At 49.8% G+C, this 16,569-nt stretch overlaps 1 protein-coding gene across 2 annotated transcripts in view; it reads right to left on the bottom strand.

Moving 5' to 3' along the window:
- Nucleotides 1–16,569, bottom strand: part of NOS1 (nitric oxide synthase 1) — a 174,764-nt gene that overhangs the window by 63,297 nt on the left and 94,898 nt on the right. For both annotated transcript variants that reach the window (XM_026514576.4, XM_044389890.3), the window contains exon 3: nt 7,894–8,020. In XM_026514576.4, the coding sequence (XP_026370361.2) occupies nt 7,894–8,020 (127 nt within the window). The remainder of the gene's footprint in view (nt 1–7,893; nt 8,021–16,569) is intronic.

Below are 16,569 nucleotides of genomic sequence, written 5' to 3'. Positions count from 1 at the left end.
CTCTCCTCTCTCTCCCCCCGATTCAACGGGCTATTTTCTGTGGACGAGAATTACAGAAGGAGGTGTTCCAGCGTCAGACCATCACAGTTCGGATCCACAGACCAGGGCCTCTGCAGAGAAGGGGTCTTTAAGTTACATTGCTGAGTAGATGCTTACACTTGCATTGACGTTATAAGGTAGCCAGATGTGATTAGACAACTCTGAACTTGGTCCCATTGCCAGACCAAAATGTATGTGTGCATTATGAACTGATTTTTAAAAGAAATCCTGTAATTATCTTGTGGCCTAACCCCATTCTATTACATTTGTACTGTGTGCGTGTGTTTATTAAAAGCATTAACTTGCTGAAGGTAAATATTTAAAATGCACAGGGCTTGTGATCGTGTTTTGAACTTTTTACCTTTTAAGGTCTCCTGACACTCCCAGAAAATGAAAGTCCTATTGACCTCTGAGAATCTCTGTTTGGAGGGGTATCAGTTTGCACAGAGTGGAAGAAAAAGGACTTTGACCTGGGAAAGAGCACGAGTATGGTTTGATGCCACGAATAAGCATGTGGAGTGGTCTCACTGATTCCTAAACCAGACATCATTGTCCCACTGGAAACAGTCGGGCAGCTTGCTTTGAATATACTCACTATTAAAACAAACAGGGAGCAAAATATGTGGAAATTCCTGCAGGGCTGAACCTAAACCCCCACCAATTGAGGCCCCGCTTCCTGGCTCCGCCCTGGCTCTGCCCACCTGCGGCAGCAGGACATGGAAGACTGGTCTCATGGCCAAGGGACCTGTAAAGACCCTGGGGGTCACCAGCAGGTGGAAGGAAGAGAAATACCAGCAAGGTTTGGATTCTGCTGCCATTGGGGGCTGAGGGAGACTCCGTTCCACATCAATTCCCAGAAAGTATCTTTGTTGAGGCTTTTTCTCCCCATTTGAGGGCATCCTTGGAACACTGGGTGACCTGAGAAAGAGGGGGCTACTGGGGTACTTTTGGGAAAAGCCAACCTAGATGTCTTATTCTGGTCGTGAGCTGCAGCAAGCCAGGGGAGAGCTGGTCCGACCGAGCTGGGGGCAATCATGAGTTTAGTAGGAGTTTATAGGAGCGATTTGGAGCACCTTCCCACAGACAGAGATTCATCTCAAAACACAGGAGTTTCCTTAAGTGTTCAGAGAGGCTCCGGGGAGGGAGTAATCAACAGACACCCTGAGATGTCAGCCAGTGAGCCAGTGAATCTGCTAAAGCCAGCCGGCCAGGTGGGTCTGCAGGGAACGTCTGAATACGACAGTACGAAACCCCAAATATCACCATGTGAGATTACTGCTGTGTGTGCGTGAGTGTGTGAGTGAGTGATGTCTGTAGCTCGTCTTAGAAGTGGAACTTTCTGGAAGTCAAGGCAACCGTTTAACGAAAAGACGATGCCCAGACGGTGAACTTCTCAAGGGCAGTGATCGCATCTGATCGCCTCCCACCACGAGCAACGTTTAGTAAATGCCTATTTGGTGCCTGACCAGGGCTAGGCCATTGCACATCTCCTGGCTCACGGAGTCCTCCTGGTAACCCATTTTTCCGAGGAGAACACAGAGGTTCTGAGCGGTGAAATAACTATCTTCAAATTAACAGCTAACAGGCAACAGAGCTGGGCGTGGGACTCAGGCCCGCAAAGGCTGGGCCTTTCCACTGCAGACCTGGCTGCTGGCCCCTGTGGACTCGGACAGCCTGGCCCCCCCGCAGCAGAAAGACGCACGCGGCCTCGATCATGATCGACAAGGATGACGACGGAGTCACAGAGGGAGAGAGGGCAGCTCTGTCACCAAGACTCAGTGGCTGCTCACAGTCCCTTTCCAGGCCCCAAGCGTGTCATCTGTAGAACGGGGATGGTGCTTCCTGCCCTGCCTCACATAGCCATATGACAACTAGCCGTAAAACTGTATCTAAATGAGCCATATAATAATCAGCCGAATGAAACAATACCAACAACAATAATAATAACGATGCACATTTTCTGAGCACTTACTCTGTGCCGGGACTTTAAGAATTAAAAGTGGGCTCTGGGGCTCTGCCCCTCACTAGTCATGTGACCTTTCTCCAGCTAACTCTCTGTGCCTCAGTTTAGTCATCTGTAAAATGGGGGCGATAGTACGTCGTTGGGGTGGGGGTTCACTGCGACCAGGGACCTGAAGTGCTCAGCACCGTGCCCGACACGGCTCAGCACACGTATCAGCTCCTACTGTTATAGACGCGGTCGCTTCACCCCTCACCTGCCCACAACCGGACGAGCCTGTTAGGAAACGGGGCCTCCGCGCAGATGCTAACTTGTTGTCTGACCAGGGTCACCAGTAGGACGAGACCTAAGCAGAGAAGCCCCCAGAGATGGAGGTGGGGAGTCCGAGGGTTCGAATGGCCACATCCCCACAAGGGGGTGCGGGGAATCCTCATTATTGCTCTTTTTACCCTGCCATCATTAACGTGGGTTGTCGCCGAGGGGCACGGAGTGTCGCTGCTTTGCCTTCATGGAGACGCAGCCCGGCTGGGGCTGGCTGCCTGCTTTCGGCTTTCAGCAAAGCCAGCACCCGCTGGCCCGCTGGGGTGTGTGCCTGGGTGGAGAGGCGCCCTGACCGCCTCCGATCCTCTGAACGCTGGGGACCCACAAGCATGCCCCCTCCACTCGCCTCAGAATTTGGGCTCTCCAGGCACCGGGACGATGCTGACACTTACTTCGTGGTACAGAAAAGCTTCTCAACAGATTTTGACATTTTGAAAGCAGCCAGCAAGCCCCATGTCCCCAGGGGTGAGGAAATGCCAGGCTCTGGATGAGGTGGTAGTGGTGGGGAGGGGGGTTTTGATGTTAAGAGTCATCTATCTGATCACCTGATGGCCAGTGTCAGCAAGACACTGCAGACGGGGGCGGAGGGCTGAATGAGAGCGGGGAGCCTCAGCTGGAAATCCCACCTCCCCCAGGCCCACGACCCTCCCGCGCACATCGATGAAGGGCTGGACCGATGCTTAATTAGTATCTGAAAATAGACATTCTGCCCCGAAGCAGGACACGATTCACCCCTTCCCCCTTAGGAAAGCAAATCGGGCAGGTGAGGAAATAATTGCCTAATAAGAAGGGAAGCGGAAGGGCACCTGGGTGGCTCAGTCGGTTAAGCATCAGACTCTTGATTTCAACTCGGGTCATGACCTCGGTCGTGAGATCGAGCCTCGCATTGGGCTATGCACTGGGCATGGAGTCTGCTTAAGATTCTCTCTTTCCCTCTCCATCTGCCCCTCCCCCCTCAAATAAATAAATTAAATCTTTCTTTAAAAAAGATTTTATTTATTCATTTGAGAGAGATAGCACACAGAGGGAGGAGGGGTTAGAGGAAGAGGCAGGGAGCCCGACTCACTCAATCCCAGGACCCTGGTGTCATGACATCATGATCTGAGCCGAAGGCAGGTGCTTAACTGCCTGAGCCAGCCTAAATAAATAAATCTTTTTTTCTGTGGTTTTGCGGGAGAACAGACCGACAACAGCAATTTCTCAAGTCATTTACACAGGACAGCATTTTCACTTAAGAGGATGTCAAGGGCCTTTAGAATGGTGTCAAAATTCAGTATGTGTCCCAGGGGCATCAGCACTAAAGACAACCTCACAGGTCCAATAATGATCCTTAGCAAGAAAAAAAAAATGCGGTGTATCGTATATCCGACAGAGGTTCCTCTTACTGTAATACCTTTTCCTACTTTCTCCCAGGCAAATTCCTGCACGATCTTCAAAACCCAGTTCAAATGTGACCTCTTCCGCTAAACATTTCCTGATACCTGCGGAGGTATTTATGTTCCTACAGTGTTTTGTGTCCCTCTGTATTTTAGGATTAATCGCATTGTACCCGTGCCTGTCTCTCCACATTCATCGGTGAAGATCTTAAGGGCAGGGAGGGCGATCTTTGCTTCCCATCCCAGAGCTATGCACATGGCAGGTGTTGGGTGAAGGTTTGGCGATGGATGAACTGATTTATTCTATCTACCAGCCCAGGCCAGATACAGTTTGCAAGGGGAGGTTAAAGATGAGTGTTACAGTCCTTCACGCACTGTGTTCTAGTGACGAGGGACTTGAGTGTCACTGGTCGTACTTGCTGCTCAATCAGACCGTTAGCAAGAGAAATCACCACTAGATAGAGATGAACATCTCAGACTCCAGAGACTGAATGAAGAGAGGGTGCTTCTATGGCTGATTTTCCTTGAATATGGACAAAGGAGAGAATCAAGAAGGATGGGCAGACCTCGCTATTCTTTCAGGGAGCTGACAGTCTTCTGAATCAGGAAGTTCTTTCTCTTGTCTAGCCCATATCCACGCTGCTTCGCTTGGACTCTGTTGCCTTTGGCCCAGTCCTTGGGGAAAATGCCAACCAGCTATTTTTTCACCTCCTCCTGTCTCGTCCTGACTCAGGAAAGCAGGGAGTAGCTGGGTCTCTCTTTGTGTTATTAACAATGCTAACCCCCCACAGATGCCTTAAAAAGCAGCGAATGTGGGTTACAACTGGGAGGAAGGAAGCCGATCCTGGGAGCTCTAGGTAAAGTGGCTTTGAGGAGGGGGAGAAGAGGCTAAGCATATACGCCGGTCTTTTAGGACGGAAAGAAGAACATTATGTGTTCTATTAATTTGCTCAGCCTGAGAAACATTTCTCGGCACTGTGGCTATGGAGATGTCTAGCGGGAGGTAACAGGGCTGCTTCCTTAGCTCTGAGGCCGGGACTCAAATATAACCAGGCACTTGGATCTCTACCCTCGTCCAGCTGTATTTCTGAGATGCATTTGGAAAACTGAGTCTCAGACAACTGAGGCAGGATGATCTTGCTGACTGGTGGTTTTGGGGCTCACAGAAGACACTGAGGATTTGTCGATGATAAAGGAGAGAATGTACACCCCAGCATGGCTGGTCTGTATGTCACGTATCCAGAAGCTCCCAGTTCTAACACTGTACTCACCCCAGGAAGATGTGGTTTTCCCCTCTTTGCCCAGCACCCTCTCTCCTTCTCCTAGCAAAGGGAACTGCCATTTTTGAGGGGGCCCTGAGACAAGGGGCACCTCTCCCTGAGGGCTATGGACTGAATGTTTGACTCCCTCACCCCCCCTCCCCACCCCAATTCATATGTTGAAACCTAATCCCCAAGGTGAGGGTATCAGGAGGTGGGGCCTTGGGGAGGGGATTAGATCACCTTCTAAAAGAGACCCCAGAGACATGCCCCTTTTGCCAGGTGAGGACCCCGTGAGAAGACCCCTGCCATGAACCAGGAAGTGGGCTCTCAGCAGACCCTGAATTGCTGGTGTCTTGATCTTGGACTTCCAGCCTCCAGAACAGTGAGACATAAATGTCTGTTGTTTGTAAGCCCCCCAGTTTAGGGAATTCTGGAATTAGAGCAGCCTGCCCGACCTGACACTGCTCATTGCATCACGAAACTATGAAAAGAGGGCCAGTGGTCTTACTAATCACTCCAGCCCCGTTCCTAATATTGAGAGCCCTACTCCTTGGGCTTGAAGTTCAAGGTTATGGTCTCTAAGCTATTGCTATCTAACCGAGGCAGACAGCATAAAAGGAAATGGCCATCACCCTGCCGTTGCTTAGAATTCAGCGGTGACTTTAAGGGTCTCTCAGGTGGGGGTCAAGGCATCCTCTGCTATGCTTCTGTGAGTCAGGTCTCGGGAGTTACTGCAAACCAGCAGTTACAAACTCTGGAGGGGACAGGTAGGTAGGTAAGGTAAATCAGCAAAGCAGGCTGGCTAATTTCAAGATGGAACACTCGGTTTCATAGTAAACATGTAAGAATATTCTTCATGTTTATAAAACATGAAATCTTTCTCATGTTTCCTGAAACATACAAACTTCTTGGTCTACTTCCTACCTGCCACTTATAATAAAGTCATGGGTATAAAAATATTTCCCTTTCATCCTAGGAAAATCAGAAGCACTAACGTTATAAAAAGTAACAACAGACAATGGTCTTAAGGGGAGGGCCACGATAGGGAGTGGTGGGGATTGTGGCAAACTGGGAAGCCCATGCTCTGTCTAGAGGGACAGCTGCTACTCGGTCCATGCAGATTATTGTCCCATAAGAATATAGGCTTGACGTGGTCAGAGTGTCCCCATTTTTAAAGTGAAGCTGTGAATATGATATTTACATAAAATTTCAAAACACTGGCAGCAAATTCAAAGTACAAATATAAATTGTCCCTTAGGGCAATATGTACAGACCTAACAAAGCACATCCAGAGCCTGGATCTAGCCTGAGGCTGTCTCTTTCTGTTCTTCTTTTGTCTTGGGAGGATTTAAATTATGGCAATACCCCTTTCTCTTCAGTTAAGAAAGAAAATACAAAGAAAAATGTTAACTTAATTTGTTCATTTAATCATAAATGGAAATTAGCCCCCTCATGCTCACAGTGTGGCCCTGAGTTTTGAGGACAGCATAAAAGACATCTATATTGGTGCTTCTCCTCCAAAAATTCCTAGATGTCACTGCAAGATGGGGAGTAACTAGCCAGGGGGAGCGTGGGTCTGACCTACCGCAGAATCCCTGACGGCCTTATCTTCCTGGCCAGCTATCAGCAGCTAAGGAAACCAATCCCCACTGAGGCTCTGGAATGTCCCATCCTCCCCACGGGAGGCTATGTAGAGAGGCTTTGGGGCATTGCTCAGGTGAGCTGGTCACGAAAGGTGCCATCCATTCAGGTGCATCAGAAGACAGAACCTGGCAACCTGCCCCTGCCATCCGGGGCTGGAGGCAGGTGGAGAGAAGGAGGTGACCTGCCGAGTACCCGGGGCATCTCCCTGTTCTGACTTCCCACTCATCATTCCTCCCATACTTGACTGCAGTGCAGAGGACAGGCGGCAAATTCATATGCTTTAATAGTGTTGCACTGGCCTGGTCGGTGAGGTGCCCAAGCAGGTGAGAACGAGGCACGGCTGAGCTCTAGCCAAATCTCTCCATGTTCAGAAACAATATTGACTCAGCTGTCAAAACACATCTCAGCAAACTGGCAAAGACTGAAAAGTTTGATAATACATTAGGTTGGTGAGGCGGTGGGGACCCCACCACTCTCCTGCCTAGCTGGTAGGACTGGGGCAACCTTTACGGTGAGCCATTTCTCCATTTCTGTCCCAGTCACAGATGTGTATGATCTTTGAGCCAGCAATTCCACTTCTAGGAATTTGTGCTATTGAAAAGCCTGCCCGTGTGCCAAGCGAGGCATTGGTGCCATGGCATTCATTATAGCAATGTCATAGCAAAATACCGGCAATGACCTGAGTGTCCACTATGGAGGACTGACTCAGGAAGTATGGCAGAGACATGCAGTGGAATATTATACAGCTGTGAAAAAGAACCAGGACTCTCTTCACCTACGAATTGGGGGTAATCACCAAGATATGTTGAGAAGTGAAAAGCAAGGTGCAAAGCAGTGTGTATAATGTGCTCTCACTTGCGTGAAAATAATGTGCGTGTGTGTATTTGTCAGTGTATGCATAAAGTATTGCTAAAAGGACCATAGAAACGATAAATGTCATTTGTCTCTGGGGAGGGAAACTGTGTGGCTGGGATGAGGGGAGAGAGGAAAACTTTTTACCATGTATCTTCACCTTCTAAATTTGGGATGTGAATGGCATGTGAGTGCCTTTGCTGGTGGAAACAGAATTGAAATTTGAAAAATGGCAAGATCATGAACAAAGCAACGCAAAGCCAAAATCCATATCCCACGATGCACGCTCCTGGCCTCAGTGCCCCTGAGCTCTCCAGCCGTGGTGGCTCATTTCCATTCCAACACGGTTTGACATTTGGCATTCCTCCCCTCCTCTTCACACCGAGGAAGGTTCAGGGAGCCGTGGAATGTGGGAGCCAAGCTGGCACCACCCACTTACCTGCTCCTTCTCTGAATACGGGTTGTTGAGGACGACGGGCACATGGCCCTTCCCCCACAGGTCACTGAAGACTCGGTCATTCTCCACGCCCAGGGGCAGCGGTTTGTGGGACTTGCCGTCCACACCTCTGAAAGGCAAGGTAGGGGAAGTGAGAAAGGCAGGACATCAGGAGGGACAGGCTGATGGCCCTAGTCTCAAAGTCCCAAGTCTATACAGCACCTCCACGGTTCACCCACAGGACTCTGTGCGGAGCCAGCAAGCTGTGGGTGCCCACCTGCTGCTCGGGAGAATCGCCAGCAACACGTGGGAAGGCCGCCCCATCGTCAAGCACAAAGGTGAGCTGACGTGGGCACGGACGGTTGGCACGCACCCACCTTTGTGGACATCACTGCAGGATGCCCACGACACGGCTTTGGTCCTCCCTTCCTACTTCTGCATTTCAAAGATCTAGGAACATAGATGGCTCATCTCCCGGCAGACCCCTGGACAACTTAAGATGTAGGAGGCAGGACAGCTAGGGAAGGAAATAAGTCCCGGGGGCCAGGGTGCTAAGTCATCCTAATTCTGAATAAGCACTGATAATGAGATTAATGATACCAGCCCAGGGAAACAGAAATGATTCTGAAAATGAGGAGAACAGAGCAACAAAAATAACAATACTATTAAAAATGATAGCTAGTGTTTATTAAGCACTTACTATGTGTCAAGCACTTTACACGTGTTTTAATTTAATCCTTGTGAGAACTCTATGAGATAGGGATGAATATTAACCACGTTTTATAGATGGTGTGAGTGAGACAGACACTAAGATCTCAGGGTCACAGTGTTTCAGCCCACTCTTCAGAGCCATTCTGAAGTGGAGGTTCTCATTATCATTCATCAGCATCATAATCACCATCACCACCACTGCCACCATCACCATTGTCATCACCATTGCCATCATCACCACCACCGCCATCATCACTATCACTGCCACCATCACCATTGCCATCACCATTGCCATCATCACCACCACCGCCATCATCACTATCACTGCCACCATCACCATTGCCATCACCATTGCCATCATCACCACCACCGCCATCATCACTATCACTGCCACCATCACCATTGCCATCATCACCACCACCACCATCATCCCCACTGCCACCATCACCACCACCATCATCATCATCACCACCACCACCATCATATCACCATCACCACCATCACCATCGCCCTCACCACCACCACCACCACCACCAGCAGCAGCAGCATTACTATCATCACTACCACCACCACCATCACATCACCATCATCACCATCACCGTCATTACTATTGCCATTATCACCATCACCATTGCCATAGTCACTGTCATCATTACCATCATCACCTTCCTTACACCATACTATTCATCCTCATCACCATCACTACCAGCATCACCACCCTCTTCCATTGTCACCATCGTTAGCATCTTCATTACTATAAGCATAACCCTCCTCCTCCTCAGATGAGGAGATGGAGGCTCAGAGAGGTTAAGTCATTAGTCTAAGTCACACAGCTATGGATGGTGGAGTTGGGATTCAAACCCAGACTTGTTCCTCACTCTAAATGCTGACTTCTTAAGTGCAAAACTTTCCTGGCTCTCTGCTCTTGAACTCAGATTCGGGAGGAGACCATCTCAGCTAGGTTCTGCAGCCTGGTCATCCTCTAAGATGAAGAGAAGTCATGGTTGAGACGGGACTGACTTTGCATCAAAATCCAGACCTTCTGACCAGCCCCGCCCCACCTCTGTCCTTCCTCTCTCTGAGCTCTGCCCTCCTGCTTCCTGACAATGGGCCTCTTTTGAACCCTCCCATCCACTTTTCCTCTGACCACACCATCCGTCTGTTCCCCAGCTTTGGGCACCGTGGCGTGCTCTGGGGCCCCTCCTGGTTTTGGTCCCAGGTGTCGAGGCTGACCCTAACTTAGTCCTCTGTTGTACATTCCCCGCTTTAGGGATTTATAATCCTGGTTCCATCATTTCCCCCGACCCCGAGTCTGGAGCTGATAGTCATTTGGGATCAATCGGAAGTCAGGGCTCGCTTGGAGGGCCTGGCCTTGAGTGGCCCCTCTGGTTGCTCCCTTGGGGCCAGCCAGACCTCCCTCCTTTCTGTGTTTCACAAAGAGCTGGTGGCCTGCGTCAGAGCCACCTCCACTCTCCTGCTTGGAGAGGTCTGCAATTGTCTGAGGGAACATTCTGTTTTACCCTCTTGAAAATGTCACCAAAACACACGGGGAGTGGTTCTTGATTACAGACATTTCACAAGCCAATAGTTTACCTACATGGTGATAAACAGAGGAATTGTCTGTGGAGATAGCTGTTCTAAATGTCACTCAGCTCCCCCTCAACTCTGAGATGCCCGATCCTATGATATCACACGACTATAAATGGGGATTCAGCAGAGATGAGAGGTTAATATTGTTTGAGCATCTGTGACATACCAGGTGCTGGCACAGAAGTGCCTTTGTTTACCCTCAACAGACATGAAAAGCCCTATTTCACAGGCGCAAACACTGAGCCCTGAGGGGTTATGTAAGTTTTCCCGGGGTCCCACAGTAAGCACATAGAAGGGCTGGGATTTGAAACTAGGTCTGATGGACGCTCGGCCCAGATCCTTCCTTTTTTAAAACAGAGACAGGAAAAAGTAGTTACTCTAAGGCAGAGGCTAAAGAGCAAGTGGTCCAACATCTCTTGCTGAAGGAGGCCAGTTTGCAAAAATTACAGGGAACAATTACCTAGGCAACCCCGAAATGGCTCACATGGGTTGTCTGTTGTGAATCTTAAGGGAGAGCTCCTCCTTTTTTAAGAGCCTTTAACACCTCTGTTTAAATAATGCATTTAAAGTGTTTTGTCAACAGAAACTTATTTAAGAGTCCTGTGTGATGAGCTGGGGAAGAATATTTTTAATACGGGACCAGGGGGGAACATCAAGGTTGAGCTATTTTGCGTCCGTTCACCCAGGAGCAAAGTCCGAAGTAGATTTCAGTAGATTTCCAGCACCCGGTCTGGCAGTGACAACCAGGTCTGAGAGAAATAGCTGGCTGATTGCTGCGGACTTGCTCACCCTGGGATCTAGCTGCTTGATGGGTCTGAATGGGCAGAGTAGCTTGCTGCTTCAAAGTGTGGGCCATGGGTTGGGTGGCACTGGGTTCAACTCTTGGCTCTGCTGGTTATAAGCTGTGCAACTTTGATTATTTTGGATACTTAGGCTTTCTAAATCTCCACTTATTCATCTCTAAAACAGGGTTAATAATACCTAAAACAGGGTTGATAATATCATGGGGTTGCAGCAATGGTTAAACAAGGTAAAGCTTATAGCCCTTAGCGGTGTGGCACCTGCTGTTACTCTTACTACAAATGTGTTTATGGGCTGATCAGACACAAACAGAAAAAGGAAAATGCTGGTTCTGCATAAAACAGCCAAGACTGCTCTAAGTCAGCATGCTGTAGCAGAATTTTCTGTGATGATTGGGACACCCTGTATCTAGGTTGTCCAATTTTATAGCCACTGGTTACATGTGGCAGTTGAGTACTTGAAATGTGCCCATGGCACTAAACTCTAAATTTTATCTAATTTTAATTAAGTTTAAGTAGCCAAATGTGGCTGGTGGTTATAGCATTGGACAGTGCCCCTCGAAGCCTTAATGTCTATGAAGACTGGGAAATGAAGGCATACATAGCTGTTAGCAGAGAAAAACCATGTTCTCTGGGGGCTGGAGGGCACAGGCAGGGATACTCAGACCCTTTCTGAGCTGTCGTGTCTTGTTCACAGAGCACAGGACTTCAGGAATTCTCTGCTTCCCTTCTAGACTCCCACCTCCCATCATTCTCAGTCCTGATCTCCACTCTCCCCTCCTCCCCAGGAGCACTCTGTTGTCCACTCCTATCTTTATACTTGATCTCCCTGGGATGCCCTTTCATCTTCCCTCTGCTGGGAACCAACTCCTACTCAACCTTCAATACCCATTTCACACCCCTCCTCTCCTGGGGCGGTTAAACAAGGTCATGCATATAAAATGCCTACCACATAGTCAGAACTAATTAAACATGTGTGTCTTCATTGACGACTAAGGTCATTGAAGCTCAGGGAGATTAGGTAACTTGTCAAAGGTCACACCACCAATGAGCAGTGGGGAAAGCCTGAAAGTCAGATGTTTCTTTCTTGCTGTTCCCCTACCTGGGAGTCACTGAGAGTCACTGAGAACAGGGCTTAAGGGGGAAGTGGAAGAAACATCTGGTTGAACCTCATACTGGTGAAGAACCTCAAATTTAGATATTCATCTTTCCCTCCAAATGGAGTAGAGGTGTTGAATGTATTTATCTGTTGAATGAGAACCTGGTCACTTTTATGTACCATTTCTTCATTTAATAAATATACTGGGAGCCAATAGATGGATGGGGTCTGTCTTGACTCCTTAGAAGCCTGGAGGCTGACTCTCCTTTGCCAGGACTCATGAATGTTGGTCCTGCTCAGCTGCCTGGAGTGGTTTCAGTTTAGATCAGGCTTTCTCAACCTGCAACTGCTGATATTTTGGGAGCTGGACCATTTGTTGTTGTGGGGGGCTGTCCTGGACACTGGGGATGCTTGGCCACATCCCTGCTCTCGACCCATTAGGTGCTAATAACACCTTCTCCCCTCCACAGTCCCTGCCAGTTGTGACAACCCAAAACGTCTCCAGACATTGCCCAATGTCCCTTTGGGGAGGAAACAAAATGTACTCGCCCTTAGGGAGAAGCACTGGCTTAGGTGTGGCTGAGGACCCCGATCTCCTGCTTCCTCCATGGTCCCTCCCATCCTTGCTCTACGCCTATCTCTAGGTCTACGAGGATTTACTCACTGGTTGCCCCTTGTTCCCAGATAGGATTGAAGAATCTGCCTTCCCTATGTGCTTTCCACCTCCTCTCAGGTGCCTTAGCCCCCTGCACAGGCCGCCCTCCAGTGGGCTTGCATTCCAGGTAGACCAGGATCCCCAGAGCCACCATGTGGTCACGTTTGGCAGTTCTCACACTTCAGGGGCATCAGAATCAACTGAGGAGCCTGTTAAAATCCCCCTGAACTTGCCCCCTGGAAAGTCTGAAGTAGTGGGTCTATGTGGGAACCCTGAAATCTGCATTGTCAAAAGCACCCCATGTGGTCCACAGACTTCCTTGAAGACCCACCTTCCTGGGAGTGCTCTGGGCCTGAATCTAGAAGTGAACAGCAAGGAAATGCCAATGTCCCCCCCAGCTCCTTCCCTTCTTTTCCCCTCATAAGACCAGGCATGGAGCTCTACCTCCCACTTGGCGAGCATTTTCTGTGCTTTCTGGCAGGGACTAAACTAAAGCCCCTTTTCTTCCATCGAGCTAGCTGGACAATCATTCCCACGCTAACACAGTCAGTCTGGCATCTCTAGACCTTCTGGAAACGTTTGTCAGCTCCTTCCCACTGAGGCTTCCTGGGGGTCAGGCCTTGGACTCTCAGGCAGGGGGTGTGGGGGTCCTGGGCCAACTCCACAGGAAGTTTGCACATGTGTTGGTCAGCCCAGTGCTGACCACTAACCAACCCCGCGTACCCAGGATGCGGAGCAGGTGGGCCAGGCCATGTTCAGGGCACAGTCTGGAGGTAGGGGCCACGTGCTCTGCCCCAACCAGGCAAGGAGGCCACTGAGGAGCAGCTGGTCCTGGCAGAAAGCCTGCCGCATCTCTTCTCGGACACCACACTATGCCCTGACCCCACCCCCGCTTTTTACCATCCACCTTCCACCTGGTCTCAGGTGTTGGGAGCTAAGTTAAAGCAGGAAGACTTGGGGGGGCGTGGAAAAATGAGTCTGAGGTCTCTGCAAAGCTCTGTTCTAGATCTCATCATGCTGGAGTGGGGGAAGATGGCAAAAGAGAAAAGTAGGCTCTTGAGAGCTGGAATTTTACCGCAACGCTCTAGCTGAGAAGTGAGGTGAGGGCCTCTGGGCTCAGCAACAATCAGGACTGCAATTGTTCACATCACAAAAACTGGGCAGGAGCCTCAAACTCCAGTGTTTACAGCATCCAGGCTGAGCAGATTGGCTGATTTTGGATCCTGGGGAACTGGAGAGCCCACGCTAGGCCCCGCCCAGCTCCCCGAGGCTGGCTCTCTCCCCACGAACAGACTTGGTGCTAATAGCTCTTCTGATATTCTCTTTATTTTTGAGAGACTGGAAATCAGTTTTATTGTGAAACCTCTTGATTTCTCTATTTTGCCACAAAATCATTTTTCAGAAAACTCTGTAGGCCTCCCAATAACTCTCGTAGGAGATCTGGGTATGACCCTCAATTCCCGGTTTGTGACGTGTGACCTAAAGGGATGTTTGAGCTCTTCCCCCTGGAGTGATGTTCTGGAGAGGTCGAATGGAGCAGTATACCTTTGGGGTGGGCTTGACAGGAGGTGGACTGGTCAGTTGCCTGGCCTGTGATGAGCGTGCTCACTATTGACCTTAAGGAGGAACCTGAATGGTACTTCTGGAAGGAATCTTAGGGCTCATCTGGTCCACATACTACTTTTACAGATGGGGAAACTGAGGCCCAGAGAGGTCCAGGGGCTTTCCTAAAATATGTAGCTGGTGAGTGGCAAAGGGGGGACTAGAAATAAGATCACTGAACCCAGTCCAGTGAGACCTCATAGTAATGGCCATAGTATTGCTTCACAGCTGAGTGTGGTGGGCTGACAACGGCCCCCAGAGACATTAAGCCCTAACCTCTGGAACCTATATATGTCACCTTAGGTGGAAAGAGGGTCTTTGCAGGGGTGATGAAGTTAAGGACCTTGAAAATGGGAAGATGATCTTGGATTAACTGGGTGGGCCCTAAATGCCATCATACATGTCCTTATAAGAAGGACGCAGAGGGAGATCAGTCATAAGAGAGGAAGGCCATGTGACCCCAGAAGCAAGGTGCTGTGTGCTGGCTTTGAAGGGGCACGACGGGGCGGCCAGCCAAGAAAGGCAAGGAATACAGCTCTAGCAGCTGCAAAAGATAAGGAAACAGATCTGCCTCTAGAGCCCCCAGACCCAAGACCCCCCGAGCTGTAGAAGAACAAATGCGTGTTGTTTTAAGCCACCACATTTGTGGTCTTTTTACTGCAGCAAGGAGCAGGGGAAACTGAGACAGTGAGTGTTTGGTGGGAGGGACAGGGATAGCATGGTGGTGGTGGGTGGGTGGGATGAGTGGTCCGGGCCATGTGTATGATGTCACTGCCTAGCTCTTTATTCCTACGCACTACGCTCACGGCCCACAGACCTTCTTTCCATTCCTTGAATATCCCAACCTTGTTCCTGCCTCAGGGCCTTTGCTCCTGCTGTACCTTCTGCCAGGAATGCCCTTCCCTAGATTTCACATGGTTTGCACCTTCTGGCCCCAGTATAAATTTTGCCTCTTTAGGGAGGCCTTCTCCGACTCTCTGATCTAGGTTTGTGTGTGTATGTGTGTTTTGTTTTGTTTTTACCTAACCCCAAGCCATGTTTCTTCAAATCACTATTTCGTTTCTTTCACGCACGTGTCACTATCTAAAATGATGGCTAAGTCTACCTGTTCCTTATTCATTTCTTGCCCATAACCCCATGATGGCAGAGGCTCATCTGTGGATCCCCAGTTCTGAGGACAGCAGCTGAGGCAGAACAGATGTTAAATAAATATTTGTTGAACGAAAGATGGTGAGAAGCCCCCTGGTTACACGCCATCTGGGGTGAGTGGGTGGCTGGGTGGGCGTATTCCACAGCTCTTCCCCAGAATGGGGGGCTGGGTGCCCACCTGACAAAATGGTGGGGGCCCAGAGGGAAGAGAGGGCAAAGGAAGAGTAACGACTCTATAAATAGGACTTCCCTCTCTTCCCCAGGGAAGGACGGACTGGGGAAGCCCCTCATGTTCAACTGGTCAGGGTGAGAATGAAAACTCACACTGACCTTCAGCGTGAAGGCAGTCACTGGAGTCAATGCCAACAGAGTGATTCAAAGCCATGAGTCATGTCAAGCGCGGCCAGAGAGGAGCTCCCGGAGTCAGTGCCGTCACTGGTTGGTCTGAGAGCAGTTCTCCAGGGGTGCTATCTCTCATCTCTCTCTCCCTTCCACACTGAGAAAATACTCCAATGTCCTCAGCAACTTGATGGCCAGCGGTCAAGTACGCTGTGGCCAACAGTGCCATCTATGCTGGTAGCAGCCAAGAGCACAGGCTTGGGTTCAAGTCCTGGCTTTGTCACTTGGGAACTATGTGACCTGGTACAAGTGAGTGCACCTCTCTGAGCCTTGGTTTGCTTATTAGGAAAACGGGGTGCTGTGAGGAGCAAATGAATTCATTGACGTTAAGACTTTCGCATGGGCCAGGCCCACCTGGAGTGCTCAGGACAGGTTGGCCCGCATCATCATCACAGAACACAGGCTTGTTGCTGGAGACCTCCTCTCCCCAGTTAAGCTCATTCTCTAGGCTCGAAATTGACTTCTGTGCCTCCAGCCGCACTCTCTTGCCTGGGTTCTCTTTAACTGTAGACGGCGGCAGTGAGATTTCTAGGTAGAAGCCAGAACGGCACCCTGCGGCCAGTGCTGTGTGGCTCTGGGCAGACGGCTCCACCTCTCGGAGTCTCAGTTTTCTTGCCGATAAGGGGGCCCAAACCACACACCCTGCTTAGGGAGCTGAATTCTCCCCAGCTCGG

Source organism: Ursus arctos, unplaced genomic scaffold (assembly GCF_023065955.2).
Source record: "Ursus arctos isolate Adak ecotype North America unplaced genomic scaffold, UrsArc2.0 scaffold_34, whole genome shotgun sequence".
Lineage (NCBI taxonomy): Eukaryota > Metazoa > Chordata > Mammalia > Carnivora > Ursidae > Ursus > Ursus arctos.
Note: the sequence above shows the minus strand (reverse complement) of the source record. Positions and strands in the feature narration are given on the sequence as shown.